At 34.6% G+C, this 25,179-nt stretch overlaps 1 protein-coding gene across 1 annotated transcript in view; it reads right to left on the bottom strand.

Moving 5' to 3' along the window:
- Cbr-unc-13 overlaps positions 1-24,916 on the bottom strand; it is a gene marked incomplete at both ends in the record, with an annotated part of 40,376 nt that extends 15,460 nt beyond the window's left edge. The window contains 14 exons of the mRNA XM_045237114.1: positions 10,213-10,416; positions 11,053-11,164; positions 11,210-11,407; positions 12,869-12,934; positions 13,082-13,635; positions 14,015-14,169; positions 14,399-14,441; positions 14,492-14,556; positions 19,300-19,430; positions 20,205-20,315; positions 20,566-20,665; positions 24,332-24,383; positions 24,478-24,702; positions 24,884-24,916. Of these exons, the coding sequence (XP_045094707.1) occupies positions 10,213-10,416; positions 11,053-11,164; positions 11,210-11,407; positions 12,869-12,934; positions 13,082-13,635; positions 14,015-14,169; positions 14,399-14,441; positions 14,492-14,556; positions 19,300-19,430; positions 20,205-20,315; positions 20,566-20,665; positions 24,332-24,383; positions 24,478-24,702; positions 24,884-24,916 (2,049 nt within the window). The remainder of the gene's footprint in view (positions 1-10,212; positions 10,417-11,052; positions 11,165-11,209; positions 11,408-12,868; positions 12,935-13,081; positions 13,636-14,014; positions 14,170-14,398; positions 14,442-14,491; positions 14,557-19,299; positions 19,431-20,204; positions 20,316-20,565; positions 20,666-24,331; positions 24,384-24,477; positions 24,703-24,883) is intronic.
- Between the last annotated feature and the right edge of the window lie 263 nt (positions 24,917-25,179).

Below are 25,179 nucleotides of genomic sequence, written 5' to 3'. Positions count from 1 at the left end.
GGAGAAAAAAACCAACAGGGCCCAAAAAGGGACCCACGGAGACTTCAAAAATTCGTTAAAAGCTTTCAAAAGTCTCCAATTTCATTTGGTCTTCTTCTTCATCTTTCTCTTCTGATGCTCTCCACGTCTTCTTTGACTCTTCATCATCACAAAAAAAAAATGAAGTGCATTTTGAAATTCGACAATTCTCAGTGAGAAAATTCTTGAAAAATGAATTTCTTTCAGTTCAGACGACGTCGAACCAAGGAACAGAAGACTTTATATGTGACATTGAAAACTAGAAAAACCAGAAGAAAAAAAAAAGAAAAAGAAGCCGTTAGTGTTCTCCTGGGGATTTTCGAAAAATCAAAAAAATTTTTCTACGGCTTCTTACTAGGTCAAGTAACATGTGACGTGGCACTTTTTTGGCGGGAAAAGAACCCATGTGACGATCTAGAGGGGTATTATATAGAAAAAAAGGGTTCAAGAATAATTTATAAATTTGGGAAGGGACTCAAAAGAGATGAACTAGTCAATGAAAGGAGGACGGGGTCCCTAGGAATCATTTTATGAGAGCTAAAATTTTCAAATTTTCAATGAGCAATAAAATTTGATGAAAAATGTCGTGTAGAAAATGGTGTAAAATACGCAAGAAGAGTGAAATTTTGAATTTTTTGAAACTCCAATATTGCTAAAAACAAAACTCCAGCTCTTCTGGAGGGCGGATGACGTCAAAAAAAAAGAAGAGACAGTGGAGAACAACTTGTAGTGCTTAGCCCCACTTTTCTGGGGCTCAGCTCAGCTGGTGTGACCTAGATCGTAAACTAGTCGGCTCGACAGGAAACAAAATAAATGTAGGAGGATTTTCAGGGAATTTCAGATTTTGGAAACCTCGTGACCTGGAGATGACACCAAAAATGGCTTTTTTTCAGTGAAATATGTTTAGTCAATTTCGAGCCACTAAAAAGGAGTCTAGAATTTTTCGATATGTCTAAAAATTCCAAATTATACTAAACAAAAATAGAGCTTCAATTTTTCAATTGACAACTTTGTTGTGCAAACACGCCCTGATGAGATATAGCGCATAGAAACTTCGCAGATCTGTACTATGGGGAGGCACTTTCAAGTAGCATATCTCGTTAGAGCGTGTTTGCACAAAAAGTTGTCAATCACAAAAATGAAGCTCTATTTTTGTTTAGTTAGCTCTGAATTTTTCCGACAAATCAAAAAATTCTGGAATTGTTTTTCTGGACTCCAAAATTTTTTTTTTTTGCTGAACAAGTAGATTTTTTCAGGTATTCTAGATCCTTCAAGATAGCTAAAAAAAGAATGAGAAGCTAAAATTAGAGTATTTTCCATTGACGTCGGTTACATGCTCATTGAGAGCTCAAAAGACAATCACCAATTACCAATATGATTCTGAGTACTTGGAAAAAACAGAATGCGTCAATAAGGGAATTCTGGAGATGACTTTTTTGGGAAAAATTACATTTCCGAAAACATAAATGAGTCAAGATACGAATTGAACTGAATAGCTGATTAACGTTACCAAGAGATTCAGCCGAAAAATAGCTCGGCAGTTTGACCAGACTCTTTTTTTGCTGTCAAAATTTTGAAATTACATGAAAACTTGATATTTAGAAAACTCGAATTTTGACAAAAATCTGTCGACAGAATGAAACCCCCGTAAAGTTTGACAAAGAAACTTAAATTTTCAAAACTCTAGCTTAAAGCATCGTAAGATATAGTGTATGGTACGCAAACACTGTAGTCACGTATCGTACACCAAGCCTTACGACGATTCCCCAAAATTCTCTAGAAAGTTGGATTCAGGGGTAAAATCATACGGGAAATTCAGAGGTACCATTATTTTTAGCATGCAACATGCCCAAGAAAAGGCCTCTAGACCAAAACTCGCCAGAAAAAATCCTATAAGTGAAACAACAGCAAAAAATTGAGTGTGCCTTCTGACACTTCTCTTACTTTTTTCTCTTTCCCTTACTCTCAAAAAAAGTAAAAGAAGCAAAAAAGGGAATAGTTAACTAGTTACTTACACATACAAACACACTCTCTACAACGAACAGAAGAGAGAAGAATTTCAAGAGTTTTTTTCCTATTCTTTTTTCATTATTTCCTTTTTTTTTCTGAACAAATACAAAAAGGGCTGTCACACCACACAATAACAAGAAAGCACAAATTTGAAAGTCGAATTTTCAGACAAAAATAATGTCACCCTCGAATTTATCGTATGATTTTACACCGGAAAAGATTTTTCTAGAGAATTCTAGTGAATTATCGTGAGGTGTGGTGTACTGTACGTGGCTACAGTGTTTGCGTACTATGTACTATATCTTACGGCACTTTTTGAAAATTTGGGTTTTTCGTCAAAAATTCGAATTTTCTAGAATGCAAATTTTTATGTGAAAATTTGAAAGGAAAAAAAAGCTAAAACTTAACGACATCTCAAAAAACTGACAAAGTACGTGCCAAAGTAAAATGCCAAAAAATATGAATATTCTACTGACGAAGCTAATTTTTGGAGGATGGGCAAGAAAGAAAGTGGATCAATTTTTTTTCAAAACGAAAAATAAAAGAAGTTTCTAGAAAGAAAAAAAGAAAATGACGACGGCGTCTTGTTAGGAGAAAGACACGGAAATGACATATTTCCGATACCCCCTAGATATGTGTCTTAATCTAACGGATTATAAACTTTGGAATTAGAAAAAAAGTTTAGAAAATTTGCTAATCTTCAAAAATGGGAAAATTGCTTTAGAAGACTTGAAAATGCTTTAAAACGAAATGCCTAAAATTTATATGACTAGTACAAAAAAAGTGAGTCATTATTTGACTAGACAAAGACTACAAAACCAAATTTTTAAAAAAGGCGAAATCCAAATCTTGGCTTCCCTTAGAACTAAAATTATTGTCATCCATCATAATTTTACTCTCCTTTCTCCAGAAGTCACATCTGTGTAGCTCCCAGGAAAAGGAGAGCAAAAAGTGAAAGTGATCGAAAATGGGGAAATGGGTGGAAAATGTGAAATAGAAAGTACACACCACATATAATTATACACTCGATATCTCATTTTTATCCAAAGAAAAAGTGCCCGGAGGGGGGATGGTGTTGAGAAAGTGAATAATATTCTCAAATAATGATGCGTCAGTGTAGTTACTTCGTTAGAAAAAAAAGAGAAATTTCTCTGAAAAAACATGGGTGGTATAGGGAAGTAGAAGTGAGAAGAAACCCAAGACGAACAGAAGAGAAGGAAAAAGTGAAAAATATGGAAAAGAACAAAGAGAAGTCGTGTAAAAGATGAGATGATGATGGTCTTGCCGGTCTTCTGAATAGTTTTTTCAGAAGAAGCAAAAGTTAGTCTTTAAAAAAAAGAGAGAAATTTGCATTTACTACTTTTGATTCAGAATATTCTAGTCAGAATTCCTCCCGCTCAAAAGTTCCAACTGTTTCAAAAAATCGTGAATCTTAACAGTTTCGGAAAGCTTGAAGTGTACTAGGATTCAGAATAATAAAGACGAAATTTTCAACATTTTCAAAGAAAAACACAGAACCCTAAAAAGTCATATTTTTGACTTTTCAATGGAAAATAGTCAAATGTAGCTCAGAAGTAGCTCAGAATTTATCAATTTTGCTGAAAATTTCAGAGATGAATAAACAAAAGTAGAGCTTTAATTTTGTAGTTGACAAATTCTTCGTGCAAACGCGCCCTAATGAGATATGGTGCATAGAAGCGTCCCCCCAAGAAGGAGGGAATCGGCTGGGCGGGCACACCACTTCCACGTGGCATATCTCTTTAGAGCACGTTTGTACAAAAAAGTCAGTAATTACAAAAATGGAGCTCTATTTTTGTTTAGTTAGCTCTCAATTTTTCAGACAAATCAAAAAATTCTGGAATGTTTTTCTAATAATTCAAAGTTGAGTGAAGAAATTTGGATTTTTCACTTTCAATTTTAAACTTTGAGTCCCCCAAGTCAAAAATTCAAACTTCTAGCTCAAAATGCCGTCAGATTTTCACACAAAAACGATGCACCGTGTTTGCGTACCGTACATCGTATCACACGAATTTGAGGACCAATTGAACACCGCCCACCAAAAAAAGGAATCTAAAATCAAAATTCAATGAGGAAGAAGAAAAGTGTCAAATTCCTTTTTTTTTCACCCCCACAAAATTCCCCTCTCATTCTCTGTATTCTCTCTTTCAAAAAAAATAGGGGACCAAAAAAAATTTGTTTGGTAGCAGGGTCCCCATATTGTGTTATGAAAGCAAAAAACGAAGAGAGTATTAGACGGGTCCCTGACAGCAAAAAAAAAGGCAAAAAGGCGTAAAATTGGAGGGGAAAAAAGGTTGAGTCTCAATTTTCGACACCTTTTTTTGCTTTTTTTCATCCAGATTTTACCTGGAAAGAGGTTAGAAGGGGCTTTTTTTTCTCATATTTTACGCAAAACACTGCGTTTTATTGTACGCAAAACACTGCGTGTTTGCGTACAATACATCGGATTTAACGAACTTGAGTAACCAAACTTTGAAGCAGTTTATCTCGGTTTTTTTAAAGATATCAAAAAACGGCCAACGGATAAAATATTTTTTGTAAAATGACAAATATTTTGTTAGTTGACCACCATTTGATATCTTTTACAAAAATTGAGATAAAGTGAGTCAAAGTTGGTCTGAACATCAAAAATGGTCGTAATATGTGGTGCTTAATACACAAACAATGAATTCGGTGTTTGCGTATCAAACAGCATATTACGCCATGATCTGAAAATGCTGTGATTTTCGGTGGAAGAGTTGGAACTAATTTTTCCAAGTGCAAGAAATAAACTTCAAGGATTTCCAGAGAGTTCCACAAGTTCAAAATTTCTCCGAAGAACCACTTGAATAATCAAACATCTAAAAAAGAGATAATCGAAAAATTTTCTCTCCACTTCCACTCAATAAGAATCCACTTAAAAATGTGCTACTTTTCAGTGGAGAAAGTAAAAAAAAAACTTTTTCAGTGGAAAGAGAGAAAGAGCAACAAAAACTTTGAAAAGTTGGGGGAGAGTAGGGGGGAAAGGCAATTATGAAACATAATACATCTCTATACAATAGAGACTCCCACCAGTGGAAGAAGAAAAAGTAGAAGACGTGGTGTAGAAGAAGCTGTCATCGAAAATAGAATCATGGAAAAAAGAAGCAAAAAAGGTCAGTGGTTGGTCAGAAGCCATTGGGAAAGAAATAGTGTCTTCTTCTTCGTTGGTCGTCTGGAAAAGAGAAGAAAACGAGGCTGAATAATTTGATTAGAGAGGGAGGGACATGGGGGACTCTTTTTTCACTTGGAAGGTGTGAAGAGAACCCCCTCTCCTGTCACACTTGTCTTTTCACAGCCAACAACAAGCCTAGGGACTGACCCACTTGACCTACAAAATTTCCAGACAGGTTCGTATACCTCGCTTCCAGTTAGACAAGTACATTCCAGAGAAGTCTTGAACGACCTTTTCGAGAAAAAGAGATACAAAATTTGGATTTCGGACACCGATAACAAGGTCCTAACATGAAAGTTGAGTTTTTTTTTTGAAGAAAAGGGATCTTCTTAAACTGCCACGCTAGATTCTCAGGTGTTTCACCAAACTCAAACGAAAATTCCAGAGAATTTTTAAAATGCGGGATTCGGGTTTTATGATTTCATATAAGACGGTTGAAATTTGAAGAATTTTTTTCGCATGTATAGAAACAGCTCGAATTGATGATTTCATGTACCATGTAGTCTTTATTTCAGTTTCACCAGATATCTGAATTTTCTGTACAAAAATTATGAATATTCCAGAAATTAGTCAAAGTTATAGAAAATGTAGAAAAACCAATCTTTCTGCACTTTAAACTCCTTGTTGCTCTGTGCCTTCTTTTCTTCTACAGGTACAGAATCGGTTTGTCTCCCGATTTTGTACTTTTTTAAAGGAAAAAGTGGTCACGCCAAAATCAAGTATCATTTGAATTGTGCCACGAGAGGGAACAAAATCGGTAGGCAAACCGATTCTGTACCTAGTGAAACAATTCACAATTGGTTTTCAGAAATGAGAAAAAAATTCTTCAAATTTATACCGTCTTATATATTTCAAATTATTTAAGCTTTAGAAAAAATAACAGCACGAGAAACACAAGCAATATGATGTTTTGCCTTCTTCCTTTTTTTGAGACCTCAAAGCTATCGATACCCAAAACACTAAAATTTCAATCTTTCACAAATATGACACTCCCGCCAAAACTATAATTTTCAAAAATGGTCATCAATAGATGAAGCATCTAGTTTTAGAAATTTTTCGAAACCCTTTTTTTGGAAATTTCAGATGTTTGGATTTTCAGCATTTTTTAAATTTGCTATTTCTGCTGCTCTGAATTTCTGAACTTCAGGAATTTCGAATTTGTTCGAATTTTCTGGGTTATAGGTTTTTAGATTTTCAGAAAGTCCATTTATCCACCACAGCATTTCCGGGGTGTGCGATCGCCATACTAAAAATTAGTCATTGACTTTCTATCTTCTAAATGTTTTATTTTTCATTTTTTAGCGGAGGTGTTTAACAAAAGGGCACTGAGGATTTTGAAGGTTTTCCCAAAATTTCGAAAAAATTTTCAATTGAGAGTCATGGTGACAGATATGCTCTATTGCACAGCGCAAAAATTTTTGGATGTCAAAAATGGGGCCTATCTCCCACTGCTGGAATATACCCAAAAACGATTTCCCAAATTTTTTGGTTTCAAAATTTGTCATCAAAAATCTGTTCTTTTCCACCCCAAATCTATAATTATCTGGCGCCAAAAATATTTTGCCTTCTAGACACATTATAATTATTTTTGTGTGTGTTGGACGAATTCTCCAAAAACACATCATTTTAAATGGGATTCTTGGATTTCGAAAAGTCGAAAAAAATTATAGAGGAGAGTCCAATTATGAAATTTTCGGGGTTTTTCAGAGTTTTTGGGTTTTTTTTTTGGCCGACTGCGGTCCGGATCGTTGACCAAACGATCTGTTTTTGCTTGAATTGGAAAAAAAAACGTGAGCAAAAAAGGTGGGGGTGGAAAAGGACCGGTCCCAAAATTTTTGGAAAATTTTCCGAATTTTCCGCATCACTAAAAAAGTAGGTGGATTTGAAAAATGGGGAAAAGTTCAAATTTCCAGAAAACGAGAAAATATGAAAATCTTGTTTTTCCACAGAAAGAAGAATGAAAAAAAATTGTGTTCATTAAATCTTTGTAGTTTTTTGGTTAGACACAAAAAAGAAGAAGCCGTAGTAGTAACAAAATAAAAATTTCAGACATCAGATTTTAGTTTCTTTATTGGCCGATTTTTGAAAAATCGAATAACTTTAAAATAAGTTTTTTGTCAAAATTTTGAAACCTGATTTTTATTCGAAATTTCGGGAAATTTTGAAAATTTGAAATCAAGTTTTCAAAATTTAAAGAAAAACAGTAGATAAAATTGAAAAACTCCCGAAAATCTAATTTCGTAAAATAGAAGTTTCCGGAACGAAAAAAAAAGAATGTGAGACTTCTTTAGACATTTTTGCCCACGGGGGACAATAAAAAAGAGAAAAATCCTATTTTTTCCAATAATTTGACTAATTAAATATATGTAGAAGCAGCTGACATGACCACACACATATGCTTCTTGATTTTTATTTTTCTTTAAGAAATCAGACTAAATTTCTGATTTTCCGAAGTCTGAACCTTTGAATTTTGGAATTTTGGAAGTTTCGAACAACTCAATTTCTTAGAACTTCTGAATTTCTTTATAATTCTTAATTTTTCAAAAACAAAAACATTTTTGATTTATAAAGTCTACGGAACTCTGTCTCACTGAAAAAGTAGAATGAAGAAGCAGTCAAAAAAAAAAATGAAAAAAATTTCGCCAGTGGTTTTGAATTGAATTTTTAATCGTAGTCTTCTCTCGTCTCGGAGAAAAAAGGGGAGTCAGTCCTTTTTTATTTTTTTCATAAAGGAAAAAACAGAAAGTCAGAAAAAGGAGGCATTGTTATATATATATGGGGAAGAAAAATCAGATATTTTCAAGAGTGTTCGTTTCAGAAAATCTCAAGAAAAAAAAACGAAAAATTGGAGGAAGTTTTGGGAATGCTGAATATTCAAAAAGTCTAAAATTTAGATCTTAGAATCTTAGAATTTCAGAATACCAGATTCTCAGAATCTTAGAATCTTGAAGGTGGTGTGCGGTGAAACATTTTATTGCTTCATTTTGTGCAGAAATCCATGTAGATTCCCATAAAAATAAAGAAAAAGTTCAAAAAAAATCCTTCATTGAGAAAAACGGCATCGAAAAGTCAAAGTGGGAACCGGTGGCCTAGCGGTCAGGTGAGAGGTTTCTAGGCCAACTGCCGGTAAAAGCGCGCGAAGTTCGAATTTTTATTGATTTTCAGTGTTTTCTCAGATTTTTGTCAGGTTTTTTCATACACCTGGGAGGAAATTAACAATAAAACTTTGAAATCTTTAAAAACGCCAGAGAAAACACTGAAAATCAATAAAAATCGAATTTCGCGCGCTTTTACCGGCAGTTGGTCTAGAAAACTCACACCTGGCCGCTAGGCCATCGGTTCCCACTTTGACTTTTCGATGCCGTTTTTCTCAATGAAGGATTTTTTTTGAATTTTCTCTTTCTTTTTATGGGAATCTACATGGGTTTCTGCACAAAATGAAGCAATAAAATTTTTCACCGCACACCACCTTTAAAAGCGATACAAATCGAACGAATCAATTACTGACTCATATCAATTCCAAAAAAAATGAATCTAAGAATCAGAAAAGTCAGAAACAAAAGAAAAAATTAATTCTAGGATATTCCCTATCCATACTATCTTTTCCATTTTTTACAAACTCTGTCCCTTTCTTTTTTCTGACGATGAGCAATGAGAGAAAAAGAGTCAAAATCCCAAAGAGAAAAGATTCTAAAAATATGTGTCCGAATGAAAAACTATCGAGGGAGACGGGAAAGGAAAAGTTTGTGTTGTTTCAAAAAAGCCGAATTTGAATTATGGAGAAGTGGCAAGAAGATCGCGGGGTCATTCGGTCCCACCAGAAAAAAAGTTTGTGTCTAAAAAGATACCCTTGGGGATGATGTAAATGGACAGATAAAAACGGGACTGAGCGGAATGGCAAAATATAGAGCCAAAAGTTTGGAAGAGAACGGATCCTCTTGTAGAAGGTTCCCTGATTTTGAGTCCATTTATCTCGTTTTCTATGAAAGATATCAAAAAGTTGTATTATTATGAACATTTTATCAGTTGACCACTTTTTGATATCCCTTACAGTAACCTAGATAAATTGGGTCAAAGTAGACAGCTCGAAAATTCGTAAAATCAGATTATCGTACGCAAACGCAAAACTTTTGAAAAGTGTTTAAAATATAGTTCAAAGTATTGTCGGAATTGTAAAACTATTTTTGTAAACGCAGTGCAAAACACTCTGCTTTCTGTACTGAGTCTGCATACACTGAGGTCGCAATTGTTTTGTTCTGACAATAATCACAGTAGTCACTTACCGTACACCAAAACTTACAACGATTTCCCAAGTTTCTCTAGGAAGTTGGTTGCCAGGGTGAAATCATACGGAAAATTCAAAGTTGTCATTATTTTCAACTAAAAATATCTGAATTTTCTTCAGAAGATATAATGGGTGGCATTCGCAAATGCACAACATCTCACGACATATTGAACCGAATGTTTTTTCTCTTTTTTTTTCAAAATTTCAAGAATAAAATAACGCATTTGAGCTTAAAGTTCCTGGAAAAGTTACTTTTAACATCTAGGAAAAATTAAAAAATGTCCAACTGATTTTGATTAGAAAAAAGTTGTTAACATGTGACCCGCAAAACTTGGGTGATTGAAAAATCAAACAACTATGTCACAGAAAATCTAGATTCCACAAAAAAATTGAAAAAAAATAAATAAAGGATGTTGTAGACTAGAATTGGGCTTAATTTTAGTGTCTAGAACTATTCAAATTGCCGCCAAATTTCAGTTTTCTGAGAAAAAATAGTCTAAAAACACACAAAAAAGCATCCTATGGTCTGGTTCTTTCTTCCTCTTCGTATATATTTTTCCAATTATCGCCAGTCCGGAAATTGGACTTTTTCTTGATGGTTGTTGTCTTTTGGTGTGGCTCCGATGTACATATATATTTATTTTGTACCCCACAAAATCCCTAAAAATACTCAAAAAATCAGGCGTACCTTGATTCCCAAATCGGCGCAAACTCTCTTGTACGCATTGTGCCAGAGCTCTTGATAATTCCGTTTCTCCTCTTCTTCGTGAATTGTTTGACGGACGAGTGATGGGGGCTCTTCAAAATGAATCTCTTTCTTGCTTCCTGGCGGGTATCCATCTGGAGATGATTGTTTCGAAGGAGAGGGACGAGCGGCGCCATCTTTGGAATCCTAGAAAAGTTTGGGCATTTTTTGGAAAGAAGAAATTCGGCAAATGGACAAAGAGACTGTGTCAAATTATCTTTATAAATCCTTTTTAGACATCGCGAGAAAATGTTAAAAAACACGAAATAGGTTTGAGCTTCTCAAAATATAGCATTAGGGAAATTAATTTGTTAAAATAACGATTTATGAAAAAAAAATGCTCATAAATTTTCTTTCTATGAGCCTGAAACGTTCCAGTTTGTGTTGACTTTTTGAGGATTTGAAAATCATCAAAATGAGATAATTTTGTAAATTTCAGCATCTAAATTTCAAAATTTTTCTCTTTAAAACATGTGATTTTCAAATTCTCCTTTAGCAAAATTTCATTCTTATTCTGCAATTCAAGAAATATCAGAAAATCTTAAATTAATCCTTCATTCAATTCTCTAAAATTGGAATTGGAGACAGACTCGTGTACCGCCTCCACAAAACCAAAATTAATTTTCGTATAGCCCATAACACTCATATAACTAGAAAAAAAAGACCTAATCCTAATAACTATGGAAAAAAGGATTGTCTCTCTCTCACACACTATCATTTTTCTCGTTAAACGAGAGCCATTATTCCAGAAAAACCTCCCGGACTCCAGGACAACCTTCTTACCCCTTCCTGCCCTTCCTGATATCCTTCCACATGCTGTTTCCAGTTGTCTTTCTCCGCATCTTCCTCCTGAATCGAATCATACCTCCAATTGTGGTGAGAGTCTGGTCTGCGCCTTTAAAAATAACAGTTGTATTATCAGGATCAAAAATACACTTACCCATCCTCATCGTCATAGTAGCCACGCCCACTATCGCTTCGTCTATCCTGCCTATCTACTGATGGTGTTCGAGTGAACGAGTGACGGGATCCACGATCGACTTCGTCGTATTGGTGAGTGTCATCATGATAGTTCCATGCGTTTGATGACGTTGGTCTGGAGGATGATGTTCCGGGTTCTCGCCAACCCGATGTGCCACTGTAATAGGGGTGTGTTTAGAGATTGGAGACTTTTTCGGGAGTATTCAGACAAATGTTGCAGCGTTGTTTTCTAGGGTTCTAGGTTTTTTAGTGTTATGTGGCTATTGATTGGCTGCGACCGCGTAGCTCATGTAATAGGTTCTTTGGAAAGTTCCTCCCATTTTTATCGTTAGAATGTAAAAAAAGTAAAACGGGTCAAAACGTAGTCGGCTAAATTGAAGACATTACCCATTGTTATCAATGACTTTGTGCCAACGTTCTACCAAATTGTGATTGCCGTGCTCTCAAAACTCGGCTCACAGCGAACTGAAAACCAAATCAACCCATTTTTGATATCCTGTTTTGAGGTGAATTTTTTTCAACCAACATGGCGTTGGAAATGGCAGGATAAGTGATAATCAGAAAGTAAAAAGTTCGGGCTATACGGTGGATAAGACAGCATAGCCCAGCCACATCCAGCGAGATCGGCCTGGGTTTTCCTTCCCACATAAGGTTGGAGATTATAATTTTGAAATTAAACTTTAGCGCTTTTCCGCAATGAAGAACTACATGGAGTATGAGTTATTACAACCAACAAGAATAGAAGTCAGCCGTAATAGGGACTACATAATCTAGCAGCTGTCAATGATCCACTTCTTTGTAGACCACCATATAGACAACAACCCTTTTTTATCACGATTTTCACGTTTCGGGACGTCTGGCGGTTGGGCACCTTTGTCAACCCACTTGGCGTGTCGCTTATTTTAATCATACATTACCCATTTATCACCACTGGTAATGATTTGATCCCACCATTCATGTGCGCAACCCAGGATGAGAAGATTCAAACAGGTGCCCACACTTGTATCCAAGATACTTTGGTCCAAAAAGTGTGGTCCATATTTTCCCACTTTCTAAACTTTGCCTAGAGTTTCCAATTCATGGCTTCCAATTTATTTGACAAAAGGCTTGCCAGAGATGTACTTGATATACCCTGGCCAGTTTGAAATGGGTATCTTTCAATTCCGTTTTTCAACGCATCCAAATGTAAGCCCGTTTGCATTTGTGAAGGGGAATTTTCGTCTAACCAGAATTCTCCTTTTCAAATTGGTGAAGTCAGGTTGTGAGGGTAGTTCGAAAGGATGAATCTTTGTTGTTCACCTCCACTAATGGGCAATCGATTTCAGCTAATCTATGGTCAGATAGAATCAAAAATAAATTGGTAGTCCAAAAAAGTAAATTGTTAGGGGCGAAAACGGTGGGCATATCTCACTACACGAGAAGAAGAGAATGATCTCCGTTGGGGTGTAGTCACTATTAGACCCCACCAATATACTGATAAAACTTCAGGTCCATCGCTTCCATAAAAACCGAGTTTGAAAACAGCACATCAAAAATGGGAGGAACTTTCCAAACAACCTAATGATTTTGATCATATTTTTTCAATAGAGCGCTCTTGCACCTTCTCCTTTAAACTCACGTTCTAACATGTCCGTTCGGTGGTCGACTGTTGTATGAGAGCGGTTCGGATTCGTTCCAGTACTCTCTAAAATAACTTTGTGTTGGTTATTGAGTGTCCGTCTGTAGGCCTGTATGCCCAGAAGCTTTCGGGACTATATGACTACCCAAGAGCTGCTTTTTTTTGGTTTTCAAAACTTCCAAATTGTCGCAAAACCTCTTTGAAACAACTCACCCTTGATAATTAGAAGAACTATAATCATTCCTAAAATCACTTGATTGTTGTTGATGTGTTGAATAGTCGTTTGGTCCTCCATGATCATCGTACTGATCTTCCGAATAAGTCGGATTGATGCCATAGTTCTCATCATCCCCGTACCCATTGTGATCGTACACGTACTCCGGCTCGTTATGCTCCAGAATTGGCTCATCTCTGGGCACTCGACCGCTCGACATCGGTGTGTCATATCTCTCCTCACTGCTCGACGCGTACCCGTAAACCTGATCGAACTGGTTCCTTCGGTTTGCCGACGAAGACTTCTGCTGTGCCGTCGGAACGGCCGACAAGTCGCCAAACTCGCGAACCGGCGTCACCGTGTCCTCGTAGCTCTTTTGATCGTATCCCGGATACTGATTGCTGCCACTGGGACCGTATTCGTCGTAGAACGATGATGAGTGATGGGGATGTACGTACTGATCGTCGTGGAGGAGGTGATGGTCGTCAGGATAGACGTCGGTTTCAAGTTGATTTCTAGCGTGATAGGCGTCTTCTTCGTCCTCATAACTCGCCTGCAACGTCTAAGATTGTGTTCCGGGGGCTTTTCTAGGGAATATGAGATGAGATTTCACGAGAGACTCTGTTCGGGGTATTCTGGACTATGTTTTTTTATACAAAATACCGTGCGGAAATATCAAAAAGTGGTCAACTGAAAAATTTCGATTATAACATTATAAATATTTTGTCAGTTGACCACTTTTTGATAAAAAAAAAAGGTAAAGCGGCTCAAAGTAGAGGCTTCTTTCCGTTTCCTGAAATTCATTATTTTGAAGAATCGAGTTTATTTATTGAGCTAGGAGCTTCTTGTTCTTAGTGGAACTTAGGATCTTAGAAGGACAAATCAAATTTTTCCCAAAAAATCTCCGAACAGAGTCTCTTATTTTAACTTACTGCGCCTTCACGAGTATGCTGCAGCAGCTGTTGTCGACTGCGATGCGGATGTAGATGCGATTCGTATTGATGCGCGGAGCTATTCGGATGAAGCTGATGATGGTTGACTGGAACGGACACGTCGGAGGTATAATCACTGTCTTCACTCAAACCCGCTGGAAATTGTGGAGAGGTTTAGTTATTGGATTATCGTTTTCTAGATGTTTGTAATTTGAGTTAAATTATCTTGGTTCCTATAAGAGATATCAAAATGGGGTCAACTGATAAAACGTTGCCGATATCATGATAAACATTTTAATAATTGAAAGTTTTTCAATATCTTTTACTGCAACTGAGATGAATTGGGTCAAAGTAAAAGCTTCAAAAAAGGAAGTTTAAACTCACAATGATTGAACGGTGCTCGGTGATGGTTGGGATTCAGCTGGTCCTGGAAAAATAGTGGACTAGGAATGTTTCTAGGCCATCGAAAAAACTTACGTGTTCGATGAGTCCGTTCAGCGCTAGCAGCTTCGACTGGATGTCGTCGTCGCAGCCTTGCGCATCTGAAAAAGAACAAAATAATTTTCGTGTCCGAAGGGAAATAGAAGGAAACACCGGAGGAGGAGATGTTCAATGTGATTGATGGTTTCTATGCATTTTCGATACAATTTTTCGCGCGAGACCCGGGAGAGAGAGAGAGAGAGAAACAGAAGCATGTGCAGAATAAAAATGAGCTTGGACTTGCTCTCTCCGAAGTAGAAAATGATGAAGTCATGGAAACTTTTTCTGAGAGGGGTCCTTGAGTATGAATTATCTATAACTTTGTGTGGTTTTTGAGGGGAAAGTTTAGATGCATCAGTTTAATCTTGGGGATTCTGAAAATTTTGCGTTCTACTCATTTTCAGGTTTTTTTGCATTAAATGTATCTGACGGGAATTAAGATAAATTTAGTTAAAGTTGAGGAGTCTAAAATGTTTGCAATTAAAATTTTGGGTTTTCAAAAAGTATTTATCATAACAGAGTTTGTAAATCAGTAAAATACTAAAATGTTCCAAGTTTTTTTCCAAAAAAAAAAGAAAGAATATATAAGTCAAATGATTTTCCAAACAAGAAATTTCCCGTTTTTGGAGTAAAGGGGAACTAGAAAAATTCGATTATTTTTATAAAATTATAAAATTATCCATGAAGCTAGAGCTCTAAGGAAAAATTCTATCAAATTTTTTTCGTATTTTCTTGAAAAAAAGAAATCTGCGAAAATTCAAGTTTCAAGATTTCAAAACAGCTACTAAAAAAATAGACCGCCCAAGCTTTTCATCTATATATGGATTATCTTTATTCTCCACAAATCTGGGGCAAAAAAGTGTCAAAAGCAGAGATTGGTGTCTCCTTTTTCTTTTAAATCTGAGAATCCTCTTCTCCAGATTCTTCTTCTTCTTCTCCTTTTAAAAAAGGAGGGACTACCCATTTCCCGGAAGCCGAATGAGACAAATTGTGCATCGACAATGATTGTGTGTCTATGTTGCACTTCTGTGTTGCCAAAATGACGAAATTTCGTGGATAAAATGGAAATTTGTTTCAAGATAAAATACAAATATTTACCGAGAGAAAAGGGCAACAAAAGGAGGAAAACTGAAATTGAAATTCACAAGAGCCTAGTTCCGGTTTTGGAGGGGAGCAAAGAATATTGAAAAATAGCTCGAGTACAAAAAATTTTGAAGGCGGGGACGGTGATTATGATGTGACGGTGTATAATAATCGGTGTTCACACAGCGTTGACTACCATGCCGTTTTCTTAAACTACACGGACGCGCCACCATAGCTCAGCTGGTAGCGACGCGGCACTTCCAACGGTGGGTCCAAAAAATTCGAAAATATTGCATTTCAAAAAAACCGTGAAATTTGAGCTCAATTATCTCTGTTCCAAATGGAGAGATATAAAGATGTGAACTGATAAAATGTTGAAAATTTTATCACTATTATTTTGTTAGTTGACTACTTGTTGATATTTTTTATAGGAATCGGGATAAATTATAATAGGTCCTATAGGTCAATGTTGGTAGTGCCCCTTATTTTACAAGACACGGTAGTTACGGTAGGTTTACGGTTTTTGAAAAAAATTAAAGTTATCAGTAATATTTAAGCTGAGCAATCTAAAATGATTCATTTCCAGGCCAATTGTGGAACATCTTTTAAAAATTTGAAAAGCCATTTTTCAATTGTTATTTTGAAAAATAAACTGAATTTAAAGATTCGAAAAATCTGAGATTTGTTTTTTTTTGAATTTTTGAATTTACGAATTTCCGAAATTCCGAAATTCAGATTTCTAATTTTTATAAAGATTTTCTAAATTCTAAGATTCTGAAATTCTGAGATATTTTGAAAATTCGCAAAACAAATTTTCAGAATCTACAAATTATTATTCTCGGCAAAAAAATAACCTAAAAAATGGAACAACAAGGAAAGAAAAAAGAATAACGAAGGAACAACAAAACAAGAAAGAAAACTAAGGATAAGAGAAAATAGAGGAAGAGGAATAAAAAACAGGTGGGACGGGAGACGGGACATTCTTCTTTTCCAGAATACAAAGAAGAATAGGTCGTCGTCGGGAGAAGAAGAAGAAGAATTCTGATGATAGAAGAAGAAAAAGTAACATAAGGAGAAGAAGAAGAAGAAACGACTTCTCCTTCTTCTTCTTCTGTGCTTCATGCTCTCCACATCGGTGACAACTGTGGGTGCCAGAAGAAGAAGAAGAAGACGTCGGAAAACTAGAAGAAGAAGAAGAAGTATGTGTTGTCCAAATTAGGAGCCGCCCAGCCTTCTTCTTCTGGAGCACAGAGAGACCGAGTCGTTGATATGTCAAAAATGAGAAGAAAAAGAAGGAATTGTAGAAGTTGGAGAAGAAGAAGGAGATGGAGAAGAAGAAGAAGAATATGCAATTATCGGTTTAACGACTTTCGAAAAAAGGAGCCCCCTGCCTGACAAGCGGTCTGGTCTGAACCCCAAAGTCTTTAACTGGTACTGCTCCATTATATTTTTTTTAAAGAAGAAGAGGAATCTGAAGAAGAAGGAAAAGAAAACTTCAAAAAAATGGTGGGTAAACAAAAATGGAGAGGTTTTATTACTCTTTCGCTCTTTTTTTGGGGTGGATTACTTTGAAGAGGAGAGTGGTTTAGAAAATATGAAGAAAAAAAAACGAAACTTGATTTTTTTCTTTGAAAAAAAGAAACGTTTTCAGAAGTGGCTGAAGTCTGAAATTGTGAGAAAAACAAATTTTGGAAAATTTCAGATTCTCAGATTTTCAGAATCTTAGAACTTCAGAATTTCAGATATTCAGGATTTGTCAGGATCTCAGAATCTCAGAATCCGAACTATTAAGAATCTCGGAATTTTGGAATTTTAGAATTTCAGAGTTTCAGAGTTTCACAATCTCGGTATCTCAGATTTTCGGATTACCATAATCTCAGAACCTCAGAGTCTCTGAATTACAGAACCTTAAAGTTTCAGAGTTGTTAACTTTCGAAAAAAATTTTACTTTCGAAAAAAAAATTCCCTAATTCCAATAATTTTTTAAAATCTAGGTATCCAAGTATCCAAAAATTTCCGAATCTCAAAATTCTAGAAGACGAAAATCCCAAAAAAAAAACAGAAATATAAAACATAATAAACTCAAATATTTTGAATTCCTTTGAAAAGAATACTTCTCAAACTTTGAACTCATATTTTCCACTTCCAAAAAGTGGAATTCGAGATCCAAAAACGACACAAAAATTCGATACATTCTCTTTATGTGAACGCTCATCTTCATTTCCAACCTTGCAAAAAAAAAAGACTGGTTGATCTGTAAAGCCCAAAAAAATCTATACGAATGGAGATTCGGATGAATTCTTTAAAACTGCAAAAACCAGAAAAATTAAAAGTTTGACAGAAATTCTGATTTGCAGTTACTAGGAAACCAAAACCGAATGATTTATATACTTTTCAAAAAGAAGGCAAGAAGTAGATTTCGATGAAAACTAAAAAAAAATAGGAGAAGTCTAGAGGGCAAAACGGAAAAAGAGCACTGGAGAGCAATCGTAATTAGTCTCTCTCTCCCTCCGTTTGGTGAAAGATTTATCGCCCAAAGAAATCTACTCTTCCAAAGGGAATCAATCGAAATTTTCTCTTTCTCTTTAGTTTTTTATACTCTATGATTTTTGTGAAATCAAAATGTACGATTTTTAAATGTTTCAGCGATGGAGCGCACTCTCAACACTTGCCTTTTTCGAGCTCAATTATCTCGGTTCCTATAAAAGATATCAAAAAATGCCCGCTAATCAAAAGTTGGTGATATCATGATAATCATTTTATCAGTTGACAGATTCTTGATATCTCTTATAGGAACCGAGATAATTGAGCTGAACAAACTATAAGGAAGAAAAAAAAGACAAACCGAGAGAAATAAAGGAATCGGGAAAGTTGAAAACCAGAAATTTCTAGAAAATCTAAAAACCCGAAAGCTTAACAAATGAAAATCCTAATTTTAGAATAAATCTGAAATTCAAAAAACTCAATAGGTACAAACTTTTCAGGATCAGAAATCCAGAAAGATCATCAAAATTTAACAAAACTCCAAAAATCTTAAATTTTCAGCTCTTTCAAAAAAAAAAGCTGGAAAAAAAACCAACATCAGGGATAAAAGAAAGTGCTTGTGTGTGTATTTTCTTTTTTCCAAAAAAAGAAAGTAAAACGAGGAAGAAAACAGAAAACCACCCAGATTCTATGCGGCGGTGCAAAATTCTCACTTCGTTCGGAAAGAGAGAGAGAGAGAGAGAGAGAGAGAGAGAGAGAGAGAGAGAAGCTGATTCCTCTCCAGGGAGGTGTTGTCAGAAATCGGGCAGGCTTTTCTCATGCTCTGACACTTATTTTGTGTGATGGTCTTGAGAAAACTTTGGGAATTCCAGAATAAAAGGAATCCAGGAAATAGGTTTCGAATGTTTGATTTTTTGAGAATCTAAGATTCTCGAAAATTAAAGCTTGAATCTGAAAGTCGTCTGAAACCTCGTTAGACTTGAAAACAATTGACAATTTTCAGAAATAAATCTCGGTAATTACAGACACTTCAGCTCGAAAAAAAAACGTTTCTGATCTAAAACAAAAAAAAAAAAAGGAAAACTAGTCCTAAAAACAATCCTAAAAAGTTAACAAAAAAGGGAAAACACGATTTAGAAAGAGAAAACAAACAAAAAGGAATAGGGAACATTTTGATTGTGAGTTGATTTTTTTAGAGAATTGGACAATTTATAAAAATTAAAATATTTTTAACTCACCAAAAGGCAATTCGAATCTTACATCTGCCAGTAAGTTGTGACCAGTTGGACCTCTCGTTCCCACAGTTTGACCATTCCTTGTTTCTAATTCATGATCCATTTGAAGCCACTGACCCGAACCGGCGGCGTTGCTGAAAAAATTGTTTGAAATTTCAGATTTTCAGAATTTCGGTATTCTATTGTCTAAAATTGGCAGTCTCAGAAGATACCTTTTCCAAAAAAATTATCGTAATTTTCAGAAAATTCTGAAGTGTCCCTAACGTTGACCCAATTTATCTCAGTTCCTGTAAAAGATATAAAGAAGTGGTCAACCGATAAAATGTCAATAATTTTATCTAAAACATTTTTTTTGTTGACAACTTTTTGATATCTTTTACAAGAACTGAGATAAATTGGATCAAAATTGACATTCAAGATTTTGTGAATATTCAAGAAGTCATAGTCTTCCAGAATTTCTCTAGACTTCAATATTTTTGTACCTATTTTGCTGTTATCCAAATTTTGGATCTGACAGTAATTCAAAAAGGTCTATTGAAAAAAATGTAGAGACTAGTAAAAGCGACCTCTTTTTGCTTCAAAAGTTCTGAAAGTTTCAGAACAAGAGGTCAGTTTCCGCAGTTACTGTAAAGAGAAAATTGCAGTTTTTAATGTGGGTGGGTTTGAAAAAAACAGTTTTTAGAGTGATTCTGATCAAAAAGGAACTCGAGTGGATTGAAAGTTGAGCTACGGCTGACCTAAAGCAATGAACAGGTAGTTCAACATTTTTCCAGTTGTCTGAAAATTTCTGAGTATAGAGCTTTACTTATGTATTAACAACTATTTTTTGTAGAAATCCAAGAATGGAGTTTGGCAAAAATGTTGCGAGTTACAAAATTAAAGAAAAAAATGCACAGAAAGAGGCATACCTGTACTTGACATCGGATAGTGGCATATAATGAACACCTATCAATTTGTCCCATAAAACTCCTTTTGCCCACAACTCGAGCACCATTCCGTCGTCGGGTCGATTCGTTTCACTGGAATCAAACTTTTTTTGTGAAGCTTGAAGTTTTGAAAACCAAACTTCTATGAATTTTAAATTTCCACAGTTTTTCTTTTCCGGCATTTTTCAGATCTTTGAAATTGCCAAAAGACCCAAAATTTACAGCCAAGGAAAAATCGTGTTGTGTTCTCGAATTTTCTTCTGTTTTTACGTTCCTTTCTTCCAGATTTTTGCTAAGAAAATTAGCCGGAATTCAGGAATTTGGCAGAAAAAAAGCGACTCACAAAATAAATTCCTGTTCCCAACACGGTAGATTTCCCCGAACAGCCACTGTCGTCGATTTCACATTCTGCAGTTTCACAGTGACGTACGAGTTGAATTCGTCTGGAAAAAAAGAAGCATTTCGGGGAATTTCTATACTTTAATTTTGTTGAGAATTTTAAGATTTCCAAATCTAAATAACTCTGAATCTTAAGCCCCATTACTTAACAAAAAAAATTCCAATAATTTTTCTAAAAAATTCATCAGAAATTTTAAGTCAATTTATCTCGTTTTCTGTGAAAGATATCAAGAAGTGGTCAAATGATAAAATACTTTTAATAATATTATCAACATTTTGCCAATCGACACATTTTTGATATCTTTCACAGCAATCGAGATAAAATGAACCAAAGTTAGAGTGCACTTCTAATACAGGTTTTCCGGAACTTAAAAAAACTCCAACAATATTCCACAATTTTAAAAATTTTAGAACTAAATGAGAGAATATAACAAAACTGGAAAATTAGGATTTTTTTTTCGAAAACTTTAAGACAGAATATCTCACTTTTTGTAAAAGATATCGAAAAGTTGTCAGCTAATAAATTATTTATCATCTTATCGCAAATATTTTATCAGTTAACAACATTTTGATTGCTTCCATTTGAACCGATATAAATTAGGTCAAATCTAGAGTACTCATTTTTCCAAAAAAAATCTGAATTTTCAGAAAGAGTAAATAGGAAAAATAAGAAAAACCATTCCCTTTGTAAAAAACATTCTCTTTTTTTCAAACAAAAAAAAGAATTCATGTAATTGCTTCGATGGAGAAAATGATGATGTGATGAATACCGCATACATGAATCCGGGCAAAAAAGCGAAAAGAAAAGAAAATCGAACAAAAAAAGAAGATTTGAGAAAAATGGGAACGACTGGAGGATGAGGGACTAGAACAATTTCAGACCAAGAGAGATGAAGTTTTTTTACAGATCCAGTAAATTAGAAATTTCAAAAATCCAAAAAATTTTCAATGTTCTGCAAATTCTAAAAACTTAAAAAATGAAAAATTTTCAGTTTCGGATTTTTATTTTTTATTTTAGAATTTTTAGAATTTTTACGAACTTTATGTTTTTGTGCTTATTTGGATACTTCGGATTCCTGTATTTTTTGCGATTTTCGAAATTTCACGATTTTGCGATTTTTTTGGATTCTAAGATTATTTTTAAGTTTTAAACTTCTGAATTTTGATTTTGGAATGGTAGGTATTTCGTATTTTTAACCCTTTCGGATTTTTTTGATTAAAAAATTTTTTTTGGATTTTTAAACCCTGAGATTCTTAGATTCTTACAATTAGACTCAGAAATTAAGAGATTTCGAGATACTGAAATTCTGAGCTTTCACGGTCCCGGGTTCCGAAAAGTTTTAACTAAATCCACCAAAAAAAGTTCAAAAGTTCTAGAAAAATGGGTTCATAAGTTCGGCACATTCTCATACTAAAAACCATGAAATATTTATCCCAAGAGAGTGATGATTCTACAAAAAGTGAGAAATTTTTTTCTCTTTTTTCCCTCAAAAATCAGCAAAGAATGAAGATTATAACTCAATTTTGGAATGGGAACAAGGGACGAATAAAGAAGTTGAAGATCAAGAATCTTCGTTTCTTTTCGTCAAGAAATGTTGTGAGCACAAAGAAGATTTGGGTATTTGATTTTTTTGTTGATTTAGAATAAACCAAAGTTCAGTTTTTGGAATTTGGAAATCAGAATTTCTAAGATTCTGAGATTCTGAGATTATGATATTCTAATATTCTAAAATTCTGAGATTCTGAAGGCCAGAAATTTAAATATTCATAAATTCAGAAAATCTAAAACTCTGAGATTTCGAAATTTCAAACATCTGCTGTTGGTTTCCAGGTTTTCTTACTTTCTCATTTTTGAATCAAAATTCAAAAACTCAAACGTTTATAAATCGAACATTTCCAGATTCCAAAAAATCCAAAATTTGAAGAATCCAAGAAAAATTTCAGATTCCACAACACCAAATTTTCATTTTTGTTCTTTTTCGAATATATAATTTTTGAAAATTAGATGTATTGTTCCTGAGAGTTTCAAAACGTTTTCGAAATTCGGAAATTCAGAATTCTCCTTTTTTCAAATTTCCGTTTTTATTAACTTTTTTGAAGGTCAAGAAACTTCAGTTATGCGGAGAGTCCAGAAACAAATTTCAAGCATTATTGAAGTTTTTATCCTGTACAAGAATATTGAATTTCTGATAAAATTCACATTTTGAAAATCTATATAATTCGAATTTAGTCAAATTTTAAATCAAAGTTTTTTTTTTCAAATTACAGATTCTCCAGATTTTTGAAATTTTTTTAATTATTTTTGTTTCCGAATTTCAGTTTTCTAAAAATCCAGTTTTCCCGAAGCTTCCAAACTTTTTTGAAAACTAGACTTTACTTTCCGTGCTTATCCCTCTTCCCACTTATAAACTTTTACCTCATGATCCCTAATTTACTGAATTTTTCTTGACCAGGTCAGTTCCATGTTTTTTCTTTTGTCCCATTCGTCATATTTTCATTTCCCAAGTGGCTATTCTCTCTTTCCAAAAGGTCCTTTTTTACTAGTTTAGGTGCTCCATGGTCCACTTAATTTCCCTTGTTTCTCTTTTTTCTCTTTTTTCCTTACTTTTTTTTCTACTAGAATGGACCCTTTCTTTTGGTTGTACTTCTTTCTAAAAATGTAATTGTTAAAATTTAAATGGCCGTGTTTTTCAGAATTGTTCAAAAAATAGTGTCATAGAGAGATAGAAGAGAAAAAGAGAGACGAGAATTAGAGAAAGAGAAAAAAAAAGAAACATTCATTTTTCTCGAAAATGGAGAGAAAATGACAGGTGTCAGATCTCTGGAGATGGATGAGAATGATGAATTTTTCCGAAAAAAAATTTAGAAAACGATTCGTTTTTTTTCTTTTTTCTTGTAGGTTGAATTGGAATAATTTGCATTTTCGGGTCAATCGAATTCTAGAGAGTGTCACTTAGAGAAGGACTACTGTAGAGAGAGAGAGGAAGCGATGATGAGCAACGTAAAAATAAAAAAGGAAGAGAGGTCTGGGTTGACTATGAATCTGGGGAGTTAATTTGGTTTTTTGTTACGGTAGCTGGGAAAAAGAGTTTAGAGTGTTGAGGATCTTGAAATATTTAATTTCAAAACTTTCAAAAAAAATCTTAAAATCTCATAAACGAAAGTTAGAGGATCTGAACCACAGAGTTTCCCAGTTCTTTGAATTTTTTTGTTGGTTTCTTCAAGAAATTGTTTCTAACTATTAAAACTGCAAACTTGATATCCAAATTATTGAAAATTAGTTTATAAATATTTTGAATTCGGCAGTTTTTTCTTATTTTTGTATTTCTGTACTTTTTTGGATATTTTTAGATTCTTGGATTTTCTGGATATTCCGGATTTTCCGTGGGTTTTCATTTTTCCATATTGGTTCATTCTTGAAACAAAGTGGAGTTTTTGGTTTCACCAATTTATCTTTTTTTTCAATTTTTTAAAAGTTTTATGTAGTCTTGAACTTTGAGCGCAATTATCTCGGGTCCTATGCAAGATTTCGAAAATCTGTCTACTGATAAAATGTTTATCATAATATCACCAACATTTTATCGTTAATAATTTTTTGATATCTTTTACAGTAAGCGAGATAACTGATCTCAAAGTGGAAGCATACGAAAGTTTTTACTATGGTTTTTGGTTTATTTTTATTTTTATTTTTGAAATTCAAATCGACTCACCAACAGTTCCCTGCAGTCGTGCCTTTTTAACTGAAACAATCAACGTTAACATCTCGTCCATAATTTCACTTTTTCAGTCTTTCTGATGGGTTATTCTCAATCGACAGTAACCGCCACGTGGCAAAATGGTAAGAATAGGAGAAGGCGGGGAGGAACTCACTGGTAATACAGAGCAACCTCATGCTCATGCCATCTGAAAGTTGATCATCTTGGTCTTGATAATCGTCGTCGGCGGCCGGATAGGCCTCCGTCTGTTGTTGACACGTGGCATATTGATTGGATGATGAGAATGATGGGGCGACGTCGTTACCACTGGACGGATACGCGACGCCGCCGACCAGTTGTTCTAGTGCCGAGAACAACTTGGTCTCCTGAAGATTTTCTTTTTGGATCAGGTTTTTTTTAAAGAAGGAGAGGATCGATACGACAAAGATCGGTGGATACAGATTTTTTAATCTAGAATTTCTGAATTTCAGAATCACAAACCTGTAGAAGTTGAAAAACTCAAAATTACAAGAATCACTAAATCTCAGAATTTCAGAATGCCAAAACTTCAATAATCAGACTTACTTTTAACCAGTCCATGGACCAGATTTTTGAAGAGCTCTCGTTCCGAATTTTTTTTCCAAAATTCAGATGACGTCATTCTTCATAATACTAGAGTCAGAGTCAACTGGTTCAAAATAAATGACTCTTCATTTTTTTTGGTTCCAAAAAGAGGTGTGAATCTTTTTGGACCGCCATAAATTAGTGGAAAAACGGGCGGAGTTTATGAAATTAGCTATACGGTAGTCTTAAAATTTTAGAGTTTAAAAAACTGGATTCCAGAATCATAAAGCCAATCTATA

Source organism: Caenorhabditis briggsae (assembly GCF_000004555.2).
Source record: "Caenorhabditis briggsae complete genome, chrI, whole genome shotgun sequence".
In the NCBI taxonomy this organism is placed as follows: domain Eukaryota; kingdom Metazoa; phylum Nematoda; class Chromadorea; order Rhabditida; family Rhabditidae; genus Caenorhabditis; species Caenorhabditis briggsae.
This window is presented reverse-complemented; position numbering and strand designations above follow the sequence as displayed.